This window comes from Gallus gallus, chromosome 1 (genome assembly GCF_016699485.2).
Source record: "Gallus gallus isolate bGalGal1 chromosome 1, bGalGal1.mat.broiler.GRCg7b, whole genome shotgun sequence".
NCBI lineage: Eukaryota > Metazoa > Chordata > Aves > Galliformes > Phasianidae > Gallus > Gallus gallus.
This window is the reverse complement of record NC_052532.1, coordinates 179,898,342-179,918,306: the sequence shown is the minus strand read 5'-3', so window position 1 is coordinate 179,918,306 and position 19,965 is coordinate 179,898,342. Positions and strand designations below refer to the sequence as shown.

Here is a 19,965-nt window from a genome sequence, read left to right as displayed (position 1 = left end):
TTTTATCATTGCTTTTTACTCATTTGCCTTTGGTGGAGGCAGCTTGAAGTTATTACGGCTTCTGAATTGATGCAATTACTAACAAAAATTCTTCAGTAACATTTACTTAATAATGGAGATAAGAAAGCTATTGAGAATATGTTACAGCTTTCAGTCTTCAGCAGATCTGAAGTAGGGGAAATTACCATTTTTGCTCGTTAAATAGATTGAGTTCCGTGTTAAAACAGTGAGAAATCAGAAAACTGCTCTTTGGTGCAATTCTTACCTAACCTGTTTTAGACAAGTACTGACTTGATCAAAATACTGAACCGTGTATTTCCTTCAAGAGTAATGAGTTTCAGTGGAGATGAAATGTAAATTGGAATCATTTTGATATCCTCTAAGAGCAAGAATAAGAAATAATATCTCAATCAGATCTTTTTGTATATAATTTTTCATCAATAATGTTCAGAATCGATTCCACCATTATAATCTGTATGCATTAAAAATATCCGGTGTTTCCAGTAAAATCTTAAAATATTAGAAGAAAAACAGGCTTTTTCTGTGGATGTTTTTAAAACTGTGGATTTTCTCATTTGTTTTAGGAGAAAAGGCTGAAAGAGAAAGCAGCAAGGAGAGAAGCCAGGAACAAGAATGCACGGGTAAGGATTTGTGTTTGGGTTTGATCAAGCTAATGCTCCTGCTTTGCAAACTGTTTTTTGATGACTGCATTTATTTCTTTATTAAGCAGTGATTTGGTGATGTGGTTATAATGACATGAGAAGATACTGAGTAAGGTTAGAAAGTATGTATGTGTGCGTACCTATAAATAACATGGAGGCCTTTTGAAATTGCAGCTTCTTTATTCCATCTATCAGATGAGCTGCCATTTCAGCTGCAGCACTGATGCCATTTTTTTCCTCTAAATACCTGGACATGTTGATAACTTGCTGCAGTATTGAAGACACAGTAAGGTTTTTGGTGAAGTCACATTTAAACTTCTTTCTGCTGAACCTCTTCTTTAAGCTACAGGTGTTTACACTGAAGTTGATTCCTGCCTTCTGTTAGGCCCCGACCCTTCCTATCCTTTTTCATATATGTATATTATTAATTTCCTCATGGCTCCTCTGGTTTTTCATATTGCGTGTTTTGTGATGAACTGAGATTTCATTTAGCTGGAAGGATTTTTAGGACTAGACGGAATGGCTTCAAGCTGCGCCATGGAAGATTCAGGCTGGACGTTAGGAAATACTACTTCTCTGAAAGGGTGGTCAGGCACTGGAATGAGCTGCCCAGAGAGGTGGTGGAGTCACCGAGCCTGGTGGTGTTCAAAGAGCGTTTGGATGTTGTGTTAAGGGACATGGTTTAGCGGGAACCATTGGTGAAGGGCAGATGGTTGGACTGGATGATCCTGTGGGTCTTTTCCAACCTTAGCGATTCTATGATTCTATGATTCTGATTTTCCTGAACATGGGCTGAGGAATACATGGCGTTTCTGTACTGCATCTCCTGTGTTACACATGTTCCTGTTCATTGTCAGCAGTTAGCAAAGAACTTACTCCCCTGAGAAAATGGCTAATGTTCTGTGTTTTTCCAAGGTGACCATGTGTTGGGAGATAGGAGAGTAGGAAGATACTTCATACTGTAGTTCTGAAGTGGAAAGTGAGTGCAGTTTACGATGGAAAGCCTATTTATCGGATTAATTATTTCTCTCTTCAGAGATGGCAAGCTATGAGAGCCTCTGGCCTTGTGATTCCTCAGTGAAGCAGTAGAAGTTTTCTGTGTGTAACTGAATGTATAGAGAGGCAAAGTTTTAATGTATGGAGCAAGCATGGTAGAAAAATTATGGAATTAATGATTAACAAACACCTGAATATAGTGAGAAAACACTGATCAGATCAGACTGTAACACATTTGTAAATATTTGGCTGTGTGTTCACTTCACCTCTATTTGAGGTATAAAACAATTACTCAGCAGCTGGAGAAATAAGGCCATTCTTCTCAGAAGGCCGTGCTTAATGATGTACTTCCCCTGTCCTGTTCTTTGCCAATCAAATGAGTCTCTCCTTAATGATGGGGAATGAAGAGTGGTCTATCTGTGCTTTGTGGGTGTGCACATGTGTACAGGATGATTGAAATGCAGAATCACCTCCTGAAGTTGGATAAGATGAAAACATGTTTTGATGCACACTTTCCTCTCCTTGGTGCTACACTGGCATGCTGGATGCAGCCTGGCAGACTTTCTGTGAGAGTACCAGCTGTGTAAGCCTGTCATTGCTTGGACTTCTTTTTACCTCTCAAGTGCTGAGCTCGCTCTGTGCAAGAGGAGGCAAACCTCTGAAGCTTCACATCATCCTCTGTGAAAACTGCTGGCCTTTTTCTTTTGTTTAGAGACTACTTTTGCCCGAACTCTGTGCAGTTGAATCCTGTCACTTTCTGTGGGACTCGTTTGAAGGGAAGATGTTTCCACTGGGAACAACTGTGACAGCCTGGAGTTGGGCATCTCAGTCGTGGACGTGCAGGGAGCAGCAGGCAATAGATAAAGGTGGCAGTTTCAGGCCGCTCGGTGTCTGAGGAATTAATTAAGAACACTCCGTGCTTTACAGAAGCTTACAGATGAAGCTACAGTAGCTGAAGCTCTCCATAGTCTGTGTGGGATATGACTCAAGCAGCTCCTATGAGACATCCAGAGGGGAAAAAAAAAAGGAATGTAGTAAAAAAGAGGAACTGTTGAAACAGAAATGAGTTTAGCAAACACCTATTTATTATATTGCATAAATCAGGAGTTCAAAAACTTTCACATTTTCACTATCTGGCTTGTGACCCACTTGCTCTGGCAGACACGATTCCTTTAACAATTAATAGCATTTTCTCAAAAGAGAAAGCAATATGGAGAACCAAAAAGCAGCGAAGGTATTTTTAGCTACATATTAATGCGGTCCAACAGCTGGAGAAAGGGATTAGATCAACAGCTCTGAACAGCCAGTCACATCAAAGCAGCTGGGGTCATAATCTGTTGTTCCACTTCTACCCACTTTATTTCTGTTTGCTTTAACTGCTTCTCTCATAAGATGAATTCTTCGGGTTATGGAGTCTTATTTATCATCTCTCAGTAGTACCCAGCCTACTGGGTCTGACATGACCAAAACTCCTTTTTACTTTTCCACTCTAAATATTAAATAATAATTGATCAATTATGACTTTTGCTTCTCTTGTTTGGTGTGATTCCTGCCCTGTTGTCCTGCTGTTTTTTGTCCTGTCTTTATGATTGGGCAGAATGACAATGGAATCTATTTCTCCCAGTGTCACAGTGCTCAGCCTTTGAGGCATGAGGGATAGGCTCTGCAAATGGGATTTAATAACCAAATTCTGGCATACTCTACTGAGTGCGCTGGAACATGGAATTAGATGAGTAGGTACTTGCAGTGTTATTTGACTCCACCTTGGATAAATCCTCACACAATAAATAAACCGAGTAAGAAGTGAGGGCTCTTAAGGATGCTTTGGAGAAAGTATTTCTTGGAATTTATTACCATTAATTGAACTTGAGTGTAAAAGGATGTGAAATCAGACAAAAGAGCTCTCTTCTTTTATTAAAGAGAAACTGAAATCTTAGGTTGGGGTTTTTTTCACTATCGTTGGATATTTATTTTTCTCCCAGGTTAGGAGAATTTGATGAGAATTTGATGCAGTGTTTCAAGACTGAAAAAAAAAAAAAGCAAATGTTTGTCTTTAGGTGGTACTGATAAAATTGCAGTCCTTGAGCCCTCTCACAGAGCTACACACTGTTTGCTGTGTTCTCTTGAAAGTGATCTGGAGAAAATTTTGCAGTCACGTTGTCTTTTGGTGTACAAGTAAGTCAGGGTGCAGAAGCAGAAACACGGGTTGCCAGCCTCTGACCCGAGGCCTTGATGGCATGGTGTGTCTCTGAGCCCCGGCAGTGAAGGACAAAAGTGAATCACTGGATGGCGTGTGTTAGAAGAGACCTTAAAGATCACTTAGGTCCAACCCCATGCCAGGGGCTGGTTGCCACCCACCAGCTGAGTCTGCCCAGGGCCCCATCCAACCTGGCCTTGAGCTCCACCAGGGATGGGGCACCCACAGCTCTCTGGGCAGCTGTGCCAGGGCCTCACCACCTTCCGAGTAAATAATTTCTTCCTAACGTCTAATCTGCATCTCCCTTCTTTTAGTTTAAAATTGTTCCCCTACAGGGAAGTGGCAGAGCAGCTCCATGTTGCTGGCACTCGTGGGCCCAGAACTGCCCTTCCCTTCTAGGTGTCCCCTGACATTTAAAAGCTCTTTCTCTGCAAGCAGCTGTTAGCTGCAATGAAGCTAAACGTGACCACAGTTCTCATTCAGTGAGTTTACTGTTTTGCTGTTTGAATGCCTCAGAGTGCTATTGATGTGTTAAGATAATTTCCTCACTTTATAATTCTTGCTTTTAAGAAAAATGTTTTTGTAGGAAAGGCATTTTCCAGATGCAGCTGAATGCATCTGTGGGATGCAGGGCAGGGAGTAGACAGGGATTCTCAAGATAGTATGGTGTTTCCAGCTCCTGTACTGATGTTCTTTGTGATCCTCAGCCAGCAACAGCCAACATGATGCAAAGTATGATAACTAGCCCCCAGAAGAGGGCATTGGCATCTGCTAGAAAGAGCTAGGACAGCATCTGCTAGCTGTGCCAGAAGGTAAAGCTTAGTCATTACAGTTGAGTGAATCATTTCAGCCATTGGCAATCTTGAGGAAGTTGAAGAAGGGAAAGTATTTGTGTACTAGATGATAAAATTAAAGTAAAGCTATACAACTTAGCTGCCTTCCTCTATCTGTCTTCTTGAACTTACTGGCATCCAGTCACTGTGAGAGCAGTCTCCCCAAGCACCTGATGTTTTAAGTATTTACTCTATACATTGTACAAACTGGTTATTTAGAGATTGTCACCTGACTGGAAAACAACTGTCTTGAATACCAGAGGCTGATTACCTCAGGATTTGTAAGGAAATTGTTGCCTGATTAAAACAGAGAGAAATCTACCTAGAGCATGTACTCATAGTGAGAGGGTTTTCCTCTTTTAGAACACATTGAGAAGGACAACTGATTGGAATACAGTTGAGGATGGGGATCATTATTAGGCAGGAAAACTGGTATCTTTTGAGTATGTGAAAAGATCTAGGTACTCAGTCTTCAGGGGCACTTTTTCGTATGAATTATTTCTTCCTGAGTGAGTTTAGAGCACTGAAGGATCAGCAGCAACATCAGAGTAATTATGCTTTAACTTTTCTCATATCTTGTCTTTTCCCCCTGCTCTTCCTCCAACACATTTTGCTACTCCCCCAGGCGTTAGTATTCATGTATCAGATTTTATATATTTTATTAAATATATCTTCATGTATTTTTTGTAATTTAAAATTTTCACAGAGTCGCAATGGAGTTAGGAATCTTGGTACCCGAGATTGAAGGGATGTGTGTGAGTGCATCTATAAAATGCACCTGGGTGAGCAGGAGGCACATACTTGAAAGATAAAGCTATGACAAATTCAGACATGGACGTCTGTGCATATCGCATCACTGCAAGATATAATCCTTAGTGCAGCATTCTGTTTTCTGCTCCTTATGCCATGCTCTGTTGAGATTTTAACCAGAAAAATACTTTAACACCCTGTTGTCTTTTCCTCCTGAGTATACTCCAAGGGATTCGTGATAAACTGGCTGAATGTGGCTCAAGAAATCTTTGTGCCAGGTAGCAAAGGGATAGAATTGGATCTCTTGAGACTCTATTGTCAGTAACCCATTTGGAAAACTATAATCAAGATATGATGGAAATTCTGCATCCACTGTATATCAATCCTGGGGCTACTGGAAATGACTTCTGTTAACTCTCAGCTGTGCTTCTGCCTTGGTTTTCCTTTTCCTTGAGAATCTTTCCCACAGCTGCATTCTTTAGGCTGTAGACTCTGATGTGCTCTGGTTATTTCAGTAGTTCCAGCGTGGAAAGAGATGTATGGGAATTTGGTTCATGCTTTTTTTGAATAGTTTCCCAAATCCCTTTGATCGGTTTATCGGTATTCTTGAGAAGGTCTCGTGGGACATCCTGCATCTCTGTGAGCCGCTGGTTAATGGTACAGGAGCATTAATTGCCTCCCATGGACTGACCATTCATTGCTTTAGCTCCCTGAGATTTCTGTAATTGGAGCAGGGTTTCAGGGTGAAATGCTTCTGGTGGTCTAGGGGATGTTGAGATACTGTGAACTTTATTTTGCTCGTAGAAGACCTCAGTAGAGGATTATCATGTCCCAGCAGAGCCTCAGGACAGTCTGTGTCTTATCACTGCTGTTTAATAGTTGCAAAGGAGTTGGTTGGTTCAGCTATAAAATCTTCCAGCATCACTTGCGTAGAGAGATTGCAACTGAAATGACCATGAGAGTTAAATCCCTTTTAGTGAGTCATTCTTAAAACACTTTAATTAACCTCAGTGTCCCATATTAACTCTTGTGTTCTGTTTGCATATCCCAGAAACTGTAAGTAGCTCTACTTATTTCAATTCTGTGTTCGTTTTGTTTGGAATTTTCTTGACAAGCTTTGTGAATTAGCAGAGCAATTTGAATATCAACATTTCAATTACTGGTTTAGGAATTCTACACTTAAACAGAATCGCAATTTCAGGTTGAAGTTGTTAAAAAGAAACAAATAGTTGATAGTGAACTGTCTGTGTTCTGAAACATTTTTAAAATCAATGTGTTGTACAATATTTAAGTTAGGATTTGAAAATGGCTACAGTGTGCCTGTAAGAAAATGGTATCTGTGCTTTGTTTATTGAAAATACCACGCTGATGATTCCAGTTAATGTGGCACTTAAATTGCTTTAAGTAAAGCTGTAATAAGCCCTACCTTTCCTGCAATTAACAATATCTATGATTAAATTAATATTTCTGTGCTGTAGCTCTGAACATATAACAAGGAAGGATTCTTATGGATTGATTTGCCAATTCTGCACACTGCTATGAAGCTTTTCATTGCAGCCATCAGCACATAGAGAATTTTAAATAAGTTTATAAGTGACCATTTATAATAATTGGGCGTATCCATAGCGATTGAATTTTGTGAGTATGATATTCGCAGAATGGTATGTAGTGACAGCCTACTGCTCTGCACCCAGTTAACTGATGATTTAATGGTTACTGGAGTGATTTCCTGATAGTTCTGGGAAAAGCAGAGACTGGGGGGATGTGTCCTCTTCCCCCTGAAGGTCTGCTGAAGTAAGGTAGATGCACAATGTACTAAAACAAACGTGTTTTCATTACAGTGTCTGACATACCTGTACCCTGCGCTGTCTTTTGCGTTTGCTTTCAGATTTATGGTAAACAGAGGAAATGTTTTTTTTCTTCCAGCTTCTCATTATTTGCTTATTTATTGGGAGTGGGGGTGGGGTTACAGTGCTGGGGATGGGTTTTGATGCAACATGTCAGTATGAATTTGTGAGCACAGAGAAACAGGAGATGTGTCTCTTGTATCTGCAGTGAGGGGGAATACAAAAGTTGGCGTCTTACTTCACTGTAAATTACTTCCTTTAATATCTATGGTAATACTGAAGAAATTTCTCCAGTATGAAAGCTTTGAGTTTACACTGTTTAACTGATTATTCTTTAAGGAAATTTTTATTTCTGGATTATCCATATATGTTTAAATTGAAATAGGATGCTTGGAGCTATCCTAGATTTACGTTGACTGCTGAGCTTCAGAATTTTCAATATGTTAAAGACTGAATATTTTTGTTTATTTCAGAACAACAATATTTTGACATTGGAAAAAAATGCAGTATAGCTTAGGCTATCAAAATTGCAGGATTGTGAATTGAAATAAATATGTTCTAACACGTATACATTTCTCTCTTCCTTTTGAATCCTGGGGGTTTTCTTCTGGTTTACTAGGATTGCATAGTTGCAATTAACTCTTGGTGGCTTTAGAATTAAAGAGAGCTTTGGCAGCATTCCATCTACACTCTTGAATTAGGATCAGCAAATAACTGAGTAGTTACTTGAGTCACTGTTTTGAGTTCTCTTTCTGCTTTGCATGAAGGAAATACATATCATTCCACTCCCTCTTCTTCCTTCCTGGTGCCCATGGATGTCGCGAGCAGGATTCCCCCATCATGTTCTTCCTTGCATGAGGTAGTACGTTGGAGCACAGACAAAGTGATAAGAGCTCTATTCATCTTGTACAGATGCCTCCTGGGGCTAGTGATTGAACCCCAGCAGTTTAGGTGATAAATATTTTTCCGTATGAATACACTTTTCATAAATCTAGGCAATGTATTCGACTCAGTAGGTGTATCTAGAAAAACAGTAAGAATATAAGAAATGAGACAAGATCTTGTGTACTGCAGAGTGCAAACACATACATTAAGTGGCAAAGATGTTCCCACCTGAGCTTCACATTTCCATTTCATCTCTGATTAGATGTTTTCATGCTAACTGCACAGCACCATGTTCTGTAAACAGGGAGAAGAAGAGCAGACTGGGACGTTCTGTATTTCTATCCTGTTGCTCTTTATTCCTCCTCTTCGACTAAAGAACTTTAGAAGGAAGTTGTGTGAGGTGCTGTGATCACAATTCATCAGTATGTAAGCCTTTAATTTTTCAAGATGCTCTCTTGCTAAGGTGACAAGTGTAGAGCCTAAGAGAAACCAGCCACTTGGAGGGCGTTTGGAACGTATACGCAAATTAGCAGCATCTTCTCTTCTTGGCTTCCAAAATGTATAGTTCAGTTTCTTGACTCATTGGACACATCCTCAGCAGTCTCGGCTTGAGCAGAACAGAAACGGTCACTTTGCCCCTGCTTTTCTCTTTCCAAGGAATAAGAACAAAGGGACAATGCTGGAGCAGCACACTGGTGTGTCTGGTAACCAGTATTTGAATTCTCTCCCATAAGGCATGAATTTTAGACTTTTCTAGCATCTGCTGTGTTCTGTGTGTGTTTTCAGCAACAGATCAACTGGTTGTTATTCTTTTTTGTGCCTCTGCGCCATCCTTGATGCCTTAACCAACACAGTACAGTCAAATAGCCAGGAACTGATCTTTTGGAGACCATATTCTCTATCTCTACTCTCAATCCTGAAGATGTGGGTAACTCCAAAAAACCCAGGTCTAATGATCTAAGGATTGCAACAGCTTTTTCACCAAGCTTTTATTTGTGAAACTGAAATTCTTTTGTATTTATAAGTTTTTTTCAGAGAGGAATGCCATCTAGTGAGAATATATTCTGTTGTGAACAGCGCATGAATTCAGGTGACTCATTTGTGGCTTGATAAACATTATGCAGATGGTTGCATTTCATAAATAAGCTGGATCAGAACTGTTCAGAACTCTTTATTTTGTATCTGATATTAATCTGAGCCACTTCCTAGATTTCCCTATGTGTTTGAATATATATATTTTTAAAGCATAAGTTTTAAATGTTGGGATTCAATTTTGCTGCTTATCTCAGGTATAAACTTCTTAAAATGGAGTTAATTGGCTGATGAGCCGGGGTAATCAGATGTGTTTGGATTATGCTGACATCCTCATGCAGTAAGGAGGTGTAGTTTTAAATTAAGCAACTCTTCTTTCTCAGCATCACCCCTGTTTATATTCTTGGTTCGTGTTGCTTGCAGCATTGTACGTAGTCAGCTATAGCTACTCTCAGCAGTCGTAATTGCGACTAGTGATGAAAATTGATTTGTGCAATCAGAAAACCATTATCTGCATTCTGACTGATAAGACTGCAGTTGCCAATGTTTTAAGATTCTTGTGATGACTGTTTTCAGAATTCTCCGGGGTCGTGTAGTCACTGAGATTCCAGCTGCTTTATGCTGAATTTTCCATGAGCGTTAAAAGAAAAGGAAAAAAGCTCGTAATGACTCTCTCAGTATATTTTTTTCAGACCATTTTTAAAGATTTGTGTTTTGTCAGATTCCTCCTTTGCCAGAGATGCTAAATCTGTGGTGGTGCAATATTCTGTGCTTTGAAAAGGGTGCAGTGTTTGCTGCTCTTTAGCATTATCGGCTGCATTCATAAACCAAACATGTTGTTATTAGGAAACGTCAAACTAGTTACTAGGGGAGGGTCAGGCTGGGTGTTAGGAAAAGGTTCTTCACCAAGAGGGTGGTTGGGCACTGGATTAGTCTCCCCAGGGCAGTGGTCACAGCCCTGAGCTGCCGCAGTTCAAGGCTGTTTGGACAGTGCTCTCAGACATTGGGTTTGACTTTTGGGTGGGCCTCTGCAGGGCTGGGTGGTGCTTGTGGATCTCTGCCAACTTGGGTTATTCTGTGGGTTTTTTTGGAGATTCCAGTAAGTCCCAAACAGCCTGCTTTTTGGAGGAGTCCATTAGGACTCCTGATGCCTTTGTGGCTTGACTCCAGATTTCCCTCAAAGTTTCTTTTCCTTGTGGCAAATCATAATTTTAATCTTCTCTCTCTCCTCCATTTAATGTTTCCTTTCTCTTGTTTTTTTCCCACTGGTCTTTTATGATTTTTGAGTTTCCAGGACCCTTATCTTTTGCTTTTTCTTCATCCCTTTTCCTTTTTCAAAAGGAGGAGTTCAATTCCATCCGCTGCTACCTCTGTTAGGTTACTTTCCGTGTTGTGGAAACTGGGAGCACAAACAAAGGAGGAACAGAAGGAAGGAAGATAATAGTATCATCTGGGAGCAATCTTCATAAATGTGCTTAGTATTTGTAGGGAAAGTTTGATGTTCATTCTATTTTTTTCCTTTCCTTTTTCTTTATGTAGTGTCTCCTACTTTCTTGACTCTCCTTCAAGGGAATGCATACTGGCTGTATTCTGCTGGGCTGAGCCATTTAGTACTGTTGGGTTTTGCAGGGCCACCAGTTCTTCCTTCCAGGGAAGCTGAAAGAGGCTGTGTCTCTCTTGCTCTTTGCACACATTTGTGTTCTGGCAAGAAACCTTTTGCTGAAAAAGCATCAGTGGGAGTTCAAAGCTAATCACTCTTAAACTAAGAAAAGCCAGAATGAAAGTTGGCAGTGCTTGTCCCTTTCTGTATAAATCCAGTGATGCAGATTATAAAAGATGATTTGATGATTCTGTTCCTCCTCGTCCTTCGTGCTGAGCCAGATCTTTAGCTTGCTTAGTGTGCACTGACTGGAGACTGTGCATTTTTTCAGCAGTGTAGTATTTTCATTTGCTCACAGTGAGAATGCCGTCCATCAGATAAGTGCATTAAAAACCTTGCGACAAACAGTGTGTCCGTATAAACTGTGAGCTGGACTGCTGCTAACAGCACGCTTTCTTTCTAACATCTACTGAGTTCTTGATCTTTGCATACCCTTAGGCGACCCTGTTGAATCTGCAGCACAGCCGTTTGACTTATTTCCTAGAAGACTCAGGTTTTGCTCTTTGCTAACATTTCTGTGGGGAACAGAGCTGGATCCAGGAAACGGGAGTTCTCTTTTGGATGGGCAGTTGTGATACATAAATTATCTTCTAAACTTTGTTAGAACTGCTGGCATGGGCTTATATGACGCACATTTGTTTTGGAAAGTTTCTGTGGGAGGTACAAATCCACGGAGGCTCGGTGTAGTCGTGAAACTGTGTTGTGCTGATCCCCTGCAGCTCAGGATGGATGTTATAGAAAGAGGTCCGGAAATGGTGCCTGAAATTCCCTAAGATCTGGAAATAGGTTTGTTTTGTGGTAACCACTTACACGTACAGTCTTTAGCAGTGATTTCTGTTTCATAGGTCGCAGCCTGCCTTGCTGGCATTTGCCTGCAGTCTCATTTCCTCTTCTCTTGTGAGATTTTCTCAATTACACTCTGAGAATTGAACTGTATCCACAGTCATCTGTGAGATTTTTGTCGTTGCATTGTTTGATGCTTGGAGTGACAGCTGGGATGGACACCTTGTCGTTACAGGGCTTTGTGCTGGTTCTGGTCTTCTCTTGTGCAGAACTTTCTAACCATTACCTGTGTGGCAGTTGATACTGAATGTAGACAACGGATCCTTTAAACTGATGCGAGATGACCAGATGCCTTTCTGTCTGTGACATGAGAGGATAAACAAGTCCTGTATCTTCAAAAATGGTTTGCTATGCTTTGGTAGCAACTGTGGTGGTGCATTGATACTGATCTTCAGCCTGTTTTATGGAAAATACTTCCATATAGTTACACCTGCCTTGTAAGCAGTTAGGCCAAGCAGACAGCTACCACTGATTTGCCACTGAGGAAGATTCTCAATGTAATGCCAAAAGAGCATTTTTAATCCTTCTAATTGCTACTGTACGTACGATTTTCTGTACGTAGTTATGTGGATAGCAACGTAGCAGTTTTATGAAGTACACCATAAATGTGTGATCTTCAGGTTATCGTTTATGAGGTGCAATATTTCAGTATATCAAAAATTACTTCTTCAAGTGGATGTTCATAAACATGAATTGATTTCAAAATTCAGTCAGCAGCATGTAATAGGATTAGGCTTAGTTTGTACAAGTATATTGCTATCTTCATTCATGTAGGACAATTTGACAAAGCCTTGCAATTTTCAGCAAGAGAAATTGTGGGTGGACGAGGGAAAGTGATTGATTAATTATAGTCACAGTCAACTTACTTGTACATGATTTACATTAGCAGCTATTTGAACTGAAAACTCAAAGATCTGTTGGCTTGACGTTAAATAGCAATCTCAAGCAGTCCATTTTATTTGATAATTCATGTGCTATTAAAGTTGTCAAAAGTTATTAGCATTTTTTCATTTCCTTCCACCTGATATTCTAGCAGATCACATATCTGCCAATGTAGTGCTTGCAGTACTTACCACTTCTTTCAAGCTATCAACTAACTTAAGAGATGCATACAGTTTATGAAATTCATTCTTCCCAAGCACTTGAGCTTGTGTGGCAAAGTTCTGTGTATAATACAAAAGGTAATCCCATTCTTTGGTTCATATCATGTTACTCTGATTTGTTTTTTGAAATGCTGGCTGCTAAACTTGCAGGAACATGTGCACTGCTGGAGCCTGTGGAATGGACTGACAATGGGTTTGAAACAAAAGAAAAAATAATTACATATTAAAAAATATATATATTTGCAAGTTTATAGTACCACTGTAGATCATATTTAGACTGGATAATGAGAAATCTACAGTTTAAGGTGTATCCTGTAGGGGGCCTGCAGGAAAGCCAGGGAGGGACTTCTTATGAGGGCAGGTAGCAGCAGGATGAGGGGAAATGGTTTTAAACTGGAAGAGTTTAAGGTTTAGATTAGATATTAAGAAGAAATTATTTACTGTGATGGTGGTGAGACACTGGAGCAGGTTGCCCAGAGAGGTTGTGAATGCCCTCTCCCTGGAAGCATTCAAGGCCAGGCTGGATGGGGCTGTGAGCAACCTGGACTAGAGGGAGGTGTCCTACCTATAGAAGGGGGGTTGGAACTAGATGATCTTAAATGCCCCTTCCAACCCAGACCATTCTGATTCTGTTTGAGAGTTCAATAAATGAGTGTAAGGAGGTATCAGTGCTTCGTAGCTGCCCAAATGCTCCTTCTGTTTCGCTTAACCAGCACCCACAAGGCTCTGAAACTGGAAAGGCATAATGGGGAGGATTTGTACGAATGTCCCTATTTCATACCTTTTCTGTAAATACACAGTGTGGTTGCCATCATAGACAAGGCCTGAAGGGCCATTGTCTTGTCTTAGGTGAACTGTTTTTGTGTTTTTCTTTGTACAGAGGTAAACCCTTGTCCTACCTTTCCTTTCTCACTCACATATCACCTTTATTCAGAAGTGTTTTCTGTAGTTTGGCTGTGTCAGTTGGTTTGAGCTTGATCTAAACAAAAAACATAGCTAGACAGAACTTGCTGTCACTGTGCATGATTCATACTGATGCTTGCTTAGAATTTATGCTTTGTTGATTGTATACTTTACTACTGTTTTCCTATCCTTTTTGTCCAGGGACATTGTTTTTACCTAGCAGGTTTCTGGATGATGTATCCTGATTCATTTTCTTTTGTAAGTTCTTGCATTTTTTGGTGGTTGTTCCTGCCTTGTTCACAAAGTGCTGTTCCTCTGAGAAATAGAAGAGAACATTGTTAGGAGTGTCTGATCTTTTTCTTTCCAACTGTGTTTCAGTTTGAGCCTGTTGCCTCTTGTCGTATTGCCAAGCACCACAGAAAAAAAGCCTGGCCCCATCCTGTTGAAAATCTCTCTCAAGATATTTGGAGACATTAATAAAATCCCCTCTCAGACTTCTCCAGGCTAAACAGGCCCAGCTCTCTTGGCCTTTTCTCATAGGCGAGGTACTCCAAAACCTTAATCATCTTTGTAGCCCTTCACTGGCCTCTCTCTAGGAGCTCCATGTCTTTCTTGTGCTGGGGATCCCAGAAATGTACACAGCACTGCAGATGCTGCTTCACCAGAGTGGGTGGATAACCTTCCTTGATTTGCTGGCAACACTCTTTCTAATGCAGCCCAGGATACTATTTGCCTTCTTGGTCACAAAAAGGTAGATGATGTAACAGGGGGCAGCAGCCAAAAGTTGCGACTTGGGAATTTCAGATGGGATTCTAGGAAAAGCTTGTTTACAGAGAGAATAGTGCTGAACTCCATTGGGTTGCTCAGCAAAGTTGAACAGCTCTCTTAGAGATTTTCCAGGCTCAGCTGTACCAAAACCTCAGCTGACATAATCTAATAATGGTGGTGATTGGACCAGTTTGCATGGGAAATGGGCCTAGGGATCTCAAGAGATCTCTTTCCACCTACCTTTCCATCTCTTCCCCAAATAGCACACTCAGTCATTTGGTTCCTTTCTGCAATATCTCTACTTCTAGAGTTAGACCTCGGTGTTTTCAGTCAGTAGGAGGTGAGCAGATAGCAGGCAGTAGCTAAATCTGGCACTGAAAAAATGACTGTGCCACCTGCTTGTTCCTCCAGAACTCGTGTCTTAGCGCTACACTACAACATACATTATCTTCTTCCTTTAAATAGTTTTATTTTTCCCAGTTAAATTATGCGAAAGTTACGTAAAGGTCCCAGTTGACAGATGTAAAGCAAAGCAACAGCTAAAATTAGAAGAGGTAAAATCAGAGGCTGGTAAGCTGTCTGAGTGATCTTACCCGCAACAAATTCATGCTGAATTCCACCAGTTAGGTCTTGTCTGTTTATTAGGTCATACTGCAGCTCAGAGAGTTCAAGGATATCATGAAGAAAAGAGAAGGAAAACGTGTTAAAAAACATGCTTCTTTTTAACTTCATTGAGGTTTCTCCAAAGTCATCATGTCTCTAAAGTTGGTTGATATGGTCAAGGTTTTGGGATTTGGTCTTTGGCAGAATGGAGGTCCACCGTTTGAGCCTTGAGGAAGAAAAATTATTTATGAACCTTGAAGCTTTTTCACTAATAAACTTACCATAAGCGTGCAAGTATATGATGCAATTGGCTGTTAGAGAATGGACTTTTTACACCATATTCCTACATTGCAAAAAAGTATTTTCTAGGAAATGTATTTTGGGGGAAATTCTGTTCGGTTCTATCTTGCTGGTGACTGCATAATTCATCCATACTGTGGCAGGGAAGGCTGATTCCTGAATTTAATTAATCTTTTAAGGATTTGCTACAGGAACGAAGGTCAGAAATAAGCTTGAGGTTGTTGATGGCAGCATACTGTCATCCTTGTGTGAACATGTTCATTCATGAAAAGACTAGATAGCCATTGCTCTGCTGAGAGACATCTAATTTGATTGCTATGGAATGAAAGCACCCTCATGGGTGGTCAGTGAGGAATCATTGCAAATTCATGCTCTAGTTGACTCTGCAGTGGCTTCTAGTATCCCCATTGTTATGATTGGTAGGGACACTATCTTAAAACCATGTAGAAAATACCTAAATGTAGAAAAGACTGACAGATTTACACAGGTCATATTGGTGACTTTTGATCCACCAGCTAAAAGACAAATTCTGTTAATCAACTCTCCTTAAAAACGAGTGACATAGTTCCTTATTACAAGTATGTAAGAATGAAATTCTCCAGGTGCTAAATCTCCTGTATTGTTTTTTTCTGGTAAGCATTTGAAAGACAATTCCCTGTATAATTAATTGGGCATTGCTTTTCAAAAAGAGTCTTTGGTTGAAAAAGTTCATAGTTTTACAGATTGCTAATTGCATTGGACTGTCAGACACAGAGTGAATTAAACTCCTGGAAGACTTCTTGGTAGAAACACAGATGAATATTAAAGAGATAATATAGTCTGCATGTGTAAAAATGTTGTTTTTCTTTTTTATTTTTCTGTGTCACTGAGAACACTCACAGTAGCATCAAAATATTTTAGGCTTCTGATTGACTAGAAGATGTTTGACAAGACATCACTGCACCTGTTATTACTGATAGTTAAAAGAATATTAGTACAAACAAATCATTGTGTAATGCAAGTCTCTGGTCTGCCTCAACAGGCAGCTGTTGATTTAATGCACAGAGCTGCTAGTGATGGTCTGAGACCATTGTGGGGGTTGGCCTCTTCTCCCACTTAACTAGTAATAAGACTAGAGGGAATGGCCTCCAGTTGCGCTGGGGAGGTTCAGGTTGGATAATAGGAAAAATTTCTTCTCCAGAAGAGTGGTCAGGTACTGGAATGGGCTGCCCAGGGAGGTGATGGAATCACCAACCCCAGAGGTGTTCAAGAAACATTTAGATGTACTGAGGGATGTGGTTTAGTGGGAAAATATGGTAGATGGTTGGACTGTATCATCTTGGAGGTCTTTTCCAACCTTGGTGATTCTGTGATTCTCTGTTCTTCCAGGCTTTCTTCTTGTTAAGATCTGTAAATGTAAGGATGGATTCCTGTAATAAAGGATGTGGTTTCTGTTTATTTTTAATTTTTGATGTAAACAGGAGGTATGTGAACAATTCTGTTCAGATGTGCTTTCTTACAGTGAGAACAAAGGTAATGGCTGGCTCAGTATGCCCTCTGTTTGGTTATGATCAGCACCTAATGGAGCCTTTTCCAGACTGTAAGCTGTCTGCCAGCTTTGGAGCAAGTCTCTATGCCCCTATAGGATAATGTGATAAAATGAGTTGTCTCTGTAAGGGTGCAGGAAGGCTCTGAGAGCTCACGGCCAAGGAAGAACAGACGATACTGCTGTAGCACTGGTGTCAGTGGTACATTCTGTGTGCCTGTTGGGCTCCTTCTAATTAACTGTTAAAACTGTGACAATGATTGATTCAAGCTCTATTGCTACTCTGTTGGTAGATTCTGCTTGGCAACTTTCAGAGAAAGGAGAGGTGAGGTTTCTAGCCTGTATGGACAGTAAAGTGGGTTTTAGTTCCTTCTTCACACCTATTACAGTGAATCATGCAGATCATGCTGTTATTTGCTATCCCATTTTAAGACTGTAAACATTACGTTTTTCCTTTGTGTCCGAAATGCCTCTGTGGACTCTTGGTTTCACAAATTCTGATTTCTGGCTGCAATCTGACCAGCAGGATGAAGGGAGGAAGAGCACACTGTTTGCTGACTGGGTCGTGGCTGCAGGAGTTTTCCTACTTGCTGAAGCCTGGAAGTATTCCAAAGAAGTGAAGTGTTTTGTAGTTGTGTGTGATGTTTGAACAAAGATGAGTTGGCCATGCATGGTAAAAGTTAACTGTGTTGTAAACAGAATTGTCCTGCAGTTTTATCCTTTTTTTTAAATGTTTATCAGCTTGACCTCAAAACAAGCTGCAGGTCTTTTCAGTGTGAAAGGCGTTTGATACCATATCCATAATACAAACAGGTGAATGATTTCAAACACACAGCAGGAAAATGAAACTGTCAAGCTTAGCATTGTTTTTTGAGTTTGATCTGTTGTCACTCTTGATTTTGAGTAGGATTTGCATATTGTCCCTCTGCATACTGATCTCTCAAATTACCTTTGGTAGTGAGATGCCTAGCATCTTTGAAGTTGTCTTTATGTAATACCATCCTTTGACAAGTAACTTCGCTTTTAAGATTAGGGATCACAGGCTCGATCCTGGTGTGAAATAATGTTAAAACAGTTTTAAATAATTGAGCTAGTTACTCTGCTTTATGTCTTATTATCAAACAACATCACACAGCATCTTTTCAGTACATTTTACTTTTTCCCTGACTCAACAACAGCTTGACTCACCCATAACCTTCACCTTTCACTGGAACTTCTTTCAGTCAGTGTTTGCATATTACCCTTTTAGATTACTATATAATGCTGTATATGTCAGAAAAGAAGTCTCTTTGCCCATCAGCCATTACAGTTACATTTTTTTTTACTGGTTTTATAATAGTAAATGCATTTTAAGTGTATTTTTGAGCTAAGATATTGCCAACTGAAGAGCTGTAACACAGGGTGGTGGTAAACTATTTCCTAGACTATACTACCAACATCCATCTCACTTGCTGGAGAAGCAGGAGATACCCTCTATAATTCCAGTCATACTTAATAAACTGGCCTTAAAACAGCTTTTCCACCGTAAGGAACTGTTAAATGAAGCAAGTCTGCTTTTAGCCTAATGTGAAGTATTTCTAGAACACTTGATGCTGGCAAATGTAAATCTCATTTGAAATAATGGAACATGAGTCTTTGTGGATTGCATTTTTAAATTGTCTGATAGCTCTGAATTCTGAAATGCTATTTGTATGTGACCCACCTAGATAGGCTAAAATACTATACAGTAATTTATCAGCCTATTTAAGTACTGCAGACCTTTTGACTGTAGTACTGAGTGCCTCGTGATCTGTTAATGCCCTTTTCCTCACAGCAGTCTGTGATGGAGATTTACTTCTGTTTCACTCCTATGGGTGAAGAGCAGAGGGAGGTACTACGTGTGTTCCTTACACTTTGGTTCTGACTGGTCTGGAGCAGGGAGTTGATCCAGGTTTCCCAAATGCTTGCTTACTTGTCCGTCCTTCCTCTCTGCTATCTGAAAGGCTTCAAAAAAGAGAGAAAATGTAAGGATAGAATTAAAAAAAAAAGGCAACAAAGCAAAACAAAGTATATGTCGTGATGATCATACAAGCATTTTATGTGCTATAAAGACTTGAGTGATGGTCAGTGACTGGCCGTGAAGTATTTTCCTTGGCAGTGTGAAACAGAGGGCTCAGACCTCAGCCATCAGGTGAGGCTGAGCATGGCAGCTCCATGGCTCACACGCTAACAGCTCACACAGCTCACACACTGCCTGGAGCTGGAGCACAGCAAGATGGAGCACTGCTTTCCCAGTTTTCTGTAGCAGCATGTAAAGCATGGTCAGCTCTTAGCAGTAGGGCTATTCATGGAAGTATTTAACAATTTTTCTATGTTCCAAGGGTTTATTATTAAAAAAAACATGTATACTATTATGGTAATCTTTTTACATGTTCCCTTCAGAATTCAGTGAGTGCAATTAGCAGTCTTATTTTCAGTTTTATCTCAATGCTTTTAAGACCCACTTGGCGTAGAGTAAGACTGATCGGTGTGTTGGTTTTTGTGTGTGCGTCATCTCATTCAGACTTGATCGTAGGATCATAGTTTGAGTTGGAAGGGAACTTTAAAGGTCATCTGGTCCAACTCCCCTGCAATGAGCAGGGACACCTACAGCTTGATCCTACATTTCAAATTGGTTTTGATGGCTCACTGCCATTTTTAAACCTAAAACCACTATGCTCGTTTGTATTGTGGTGGAGAGAATTGGATGAAGTAGGAAGAAACTTGGAATGTATTTTTAAATCCAGGAGAGACTGTAATGCCATTAGTTTAGTAAGTGGTAATGTGCCATTAGTTCAATAAGTAGCAGTTCAGTAAGGTAGCAACTTACTTCGGTAAGGTAGCAACACATTCATTCTGGAGACCTCTCCAAAATGTAGGATGTATGGGAACTCCATAACCCAAGATGCTGTTTGAAGTTACCTGAAAATACTGGGAGGATTTCCCAGTATCAGGAGCAGTGTGTTGCTGATAACACTGTCTTCCCTTGGCAGGGCTGTCACTGGAAAAAAATGTTGATATGTTAGGTGGAAAATAACAA

The 19,965-nt window shown here is 40.2% G+C and overlaps 1 protein-coding gene across 1 annotated transcript in view; it reads left to right on the top strand.

Annotated features, from left to right (window-relative positions):
* DDX10 (DEAD-box helicase 10) overlaps positions 1-19,965 on the top strand; it is a 165,183-nt gene that overhangs the window by 110,293 nt on the left and 34,925 nt on the right. Inside the window, exon 16 of the mRNA NM_001079725.2 lies at positions 585-641. Coding sequence (NP_001073193.2) covers positions 585-641 — 57 coding nt within the window. The remainder of the gene's footprint in view (positions 1-584; positions 642-19,965) is intronic.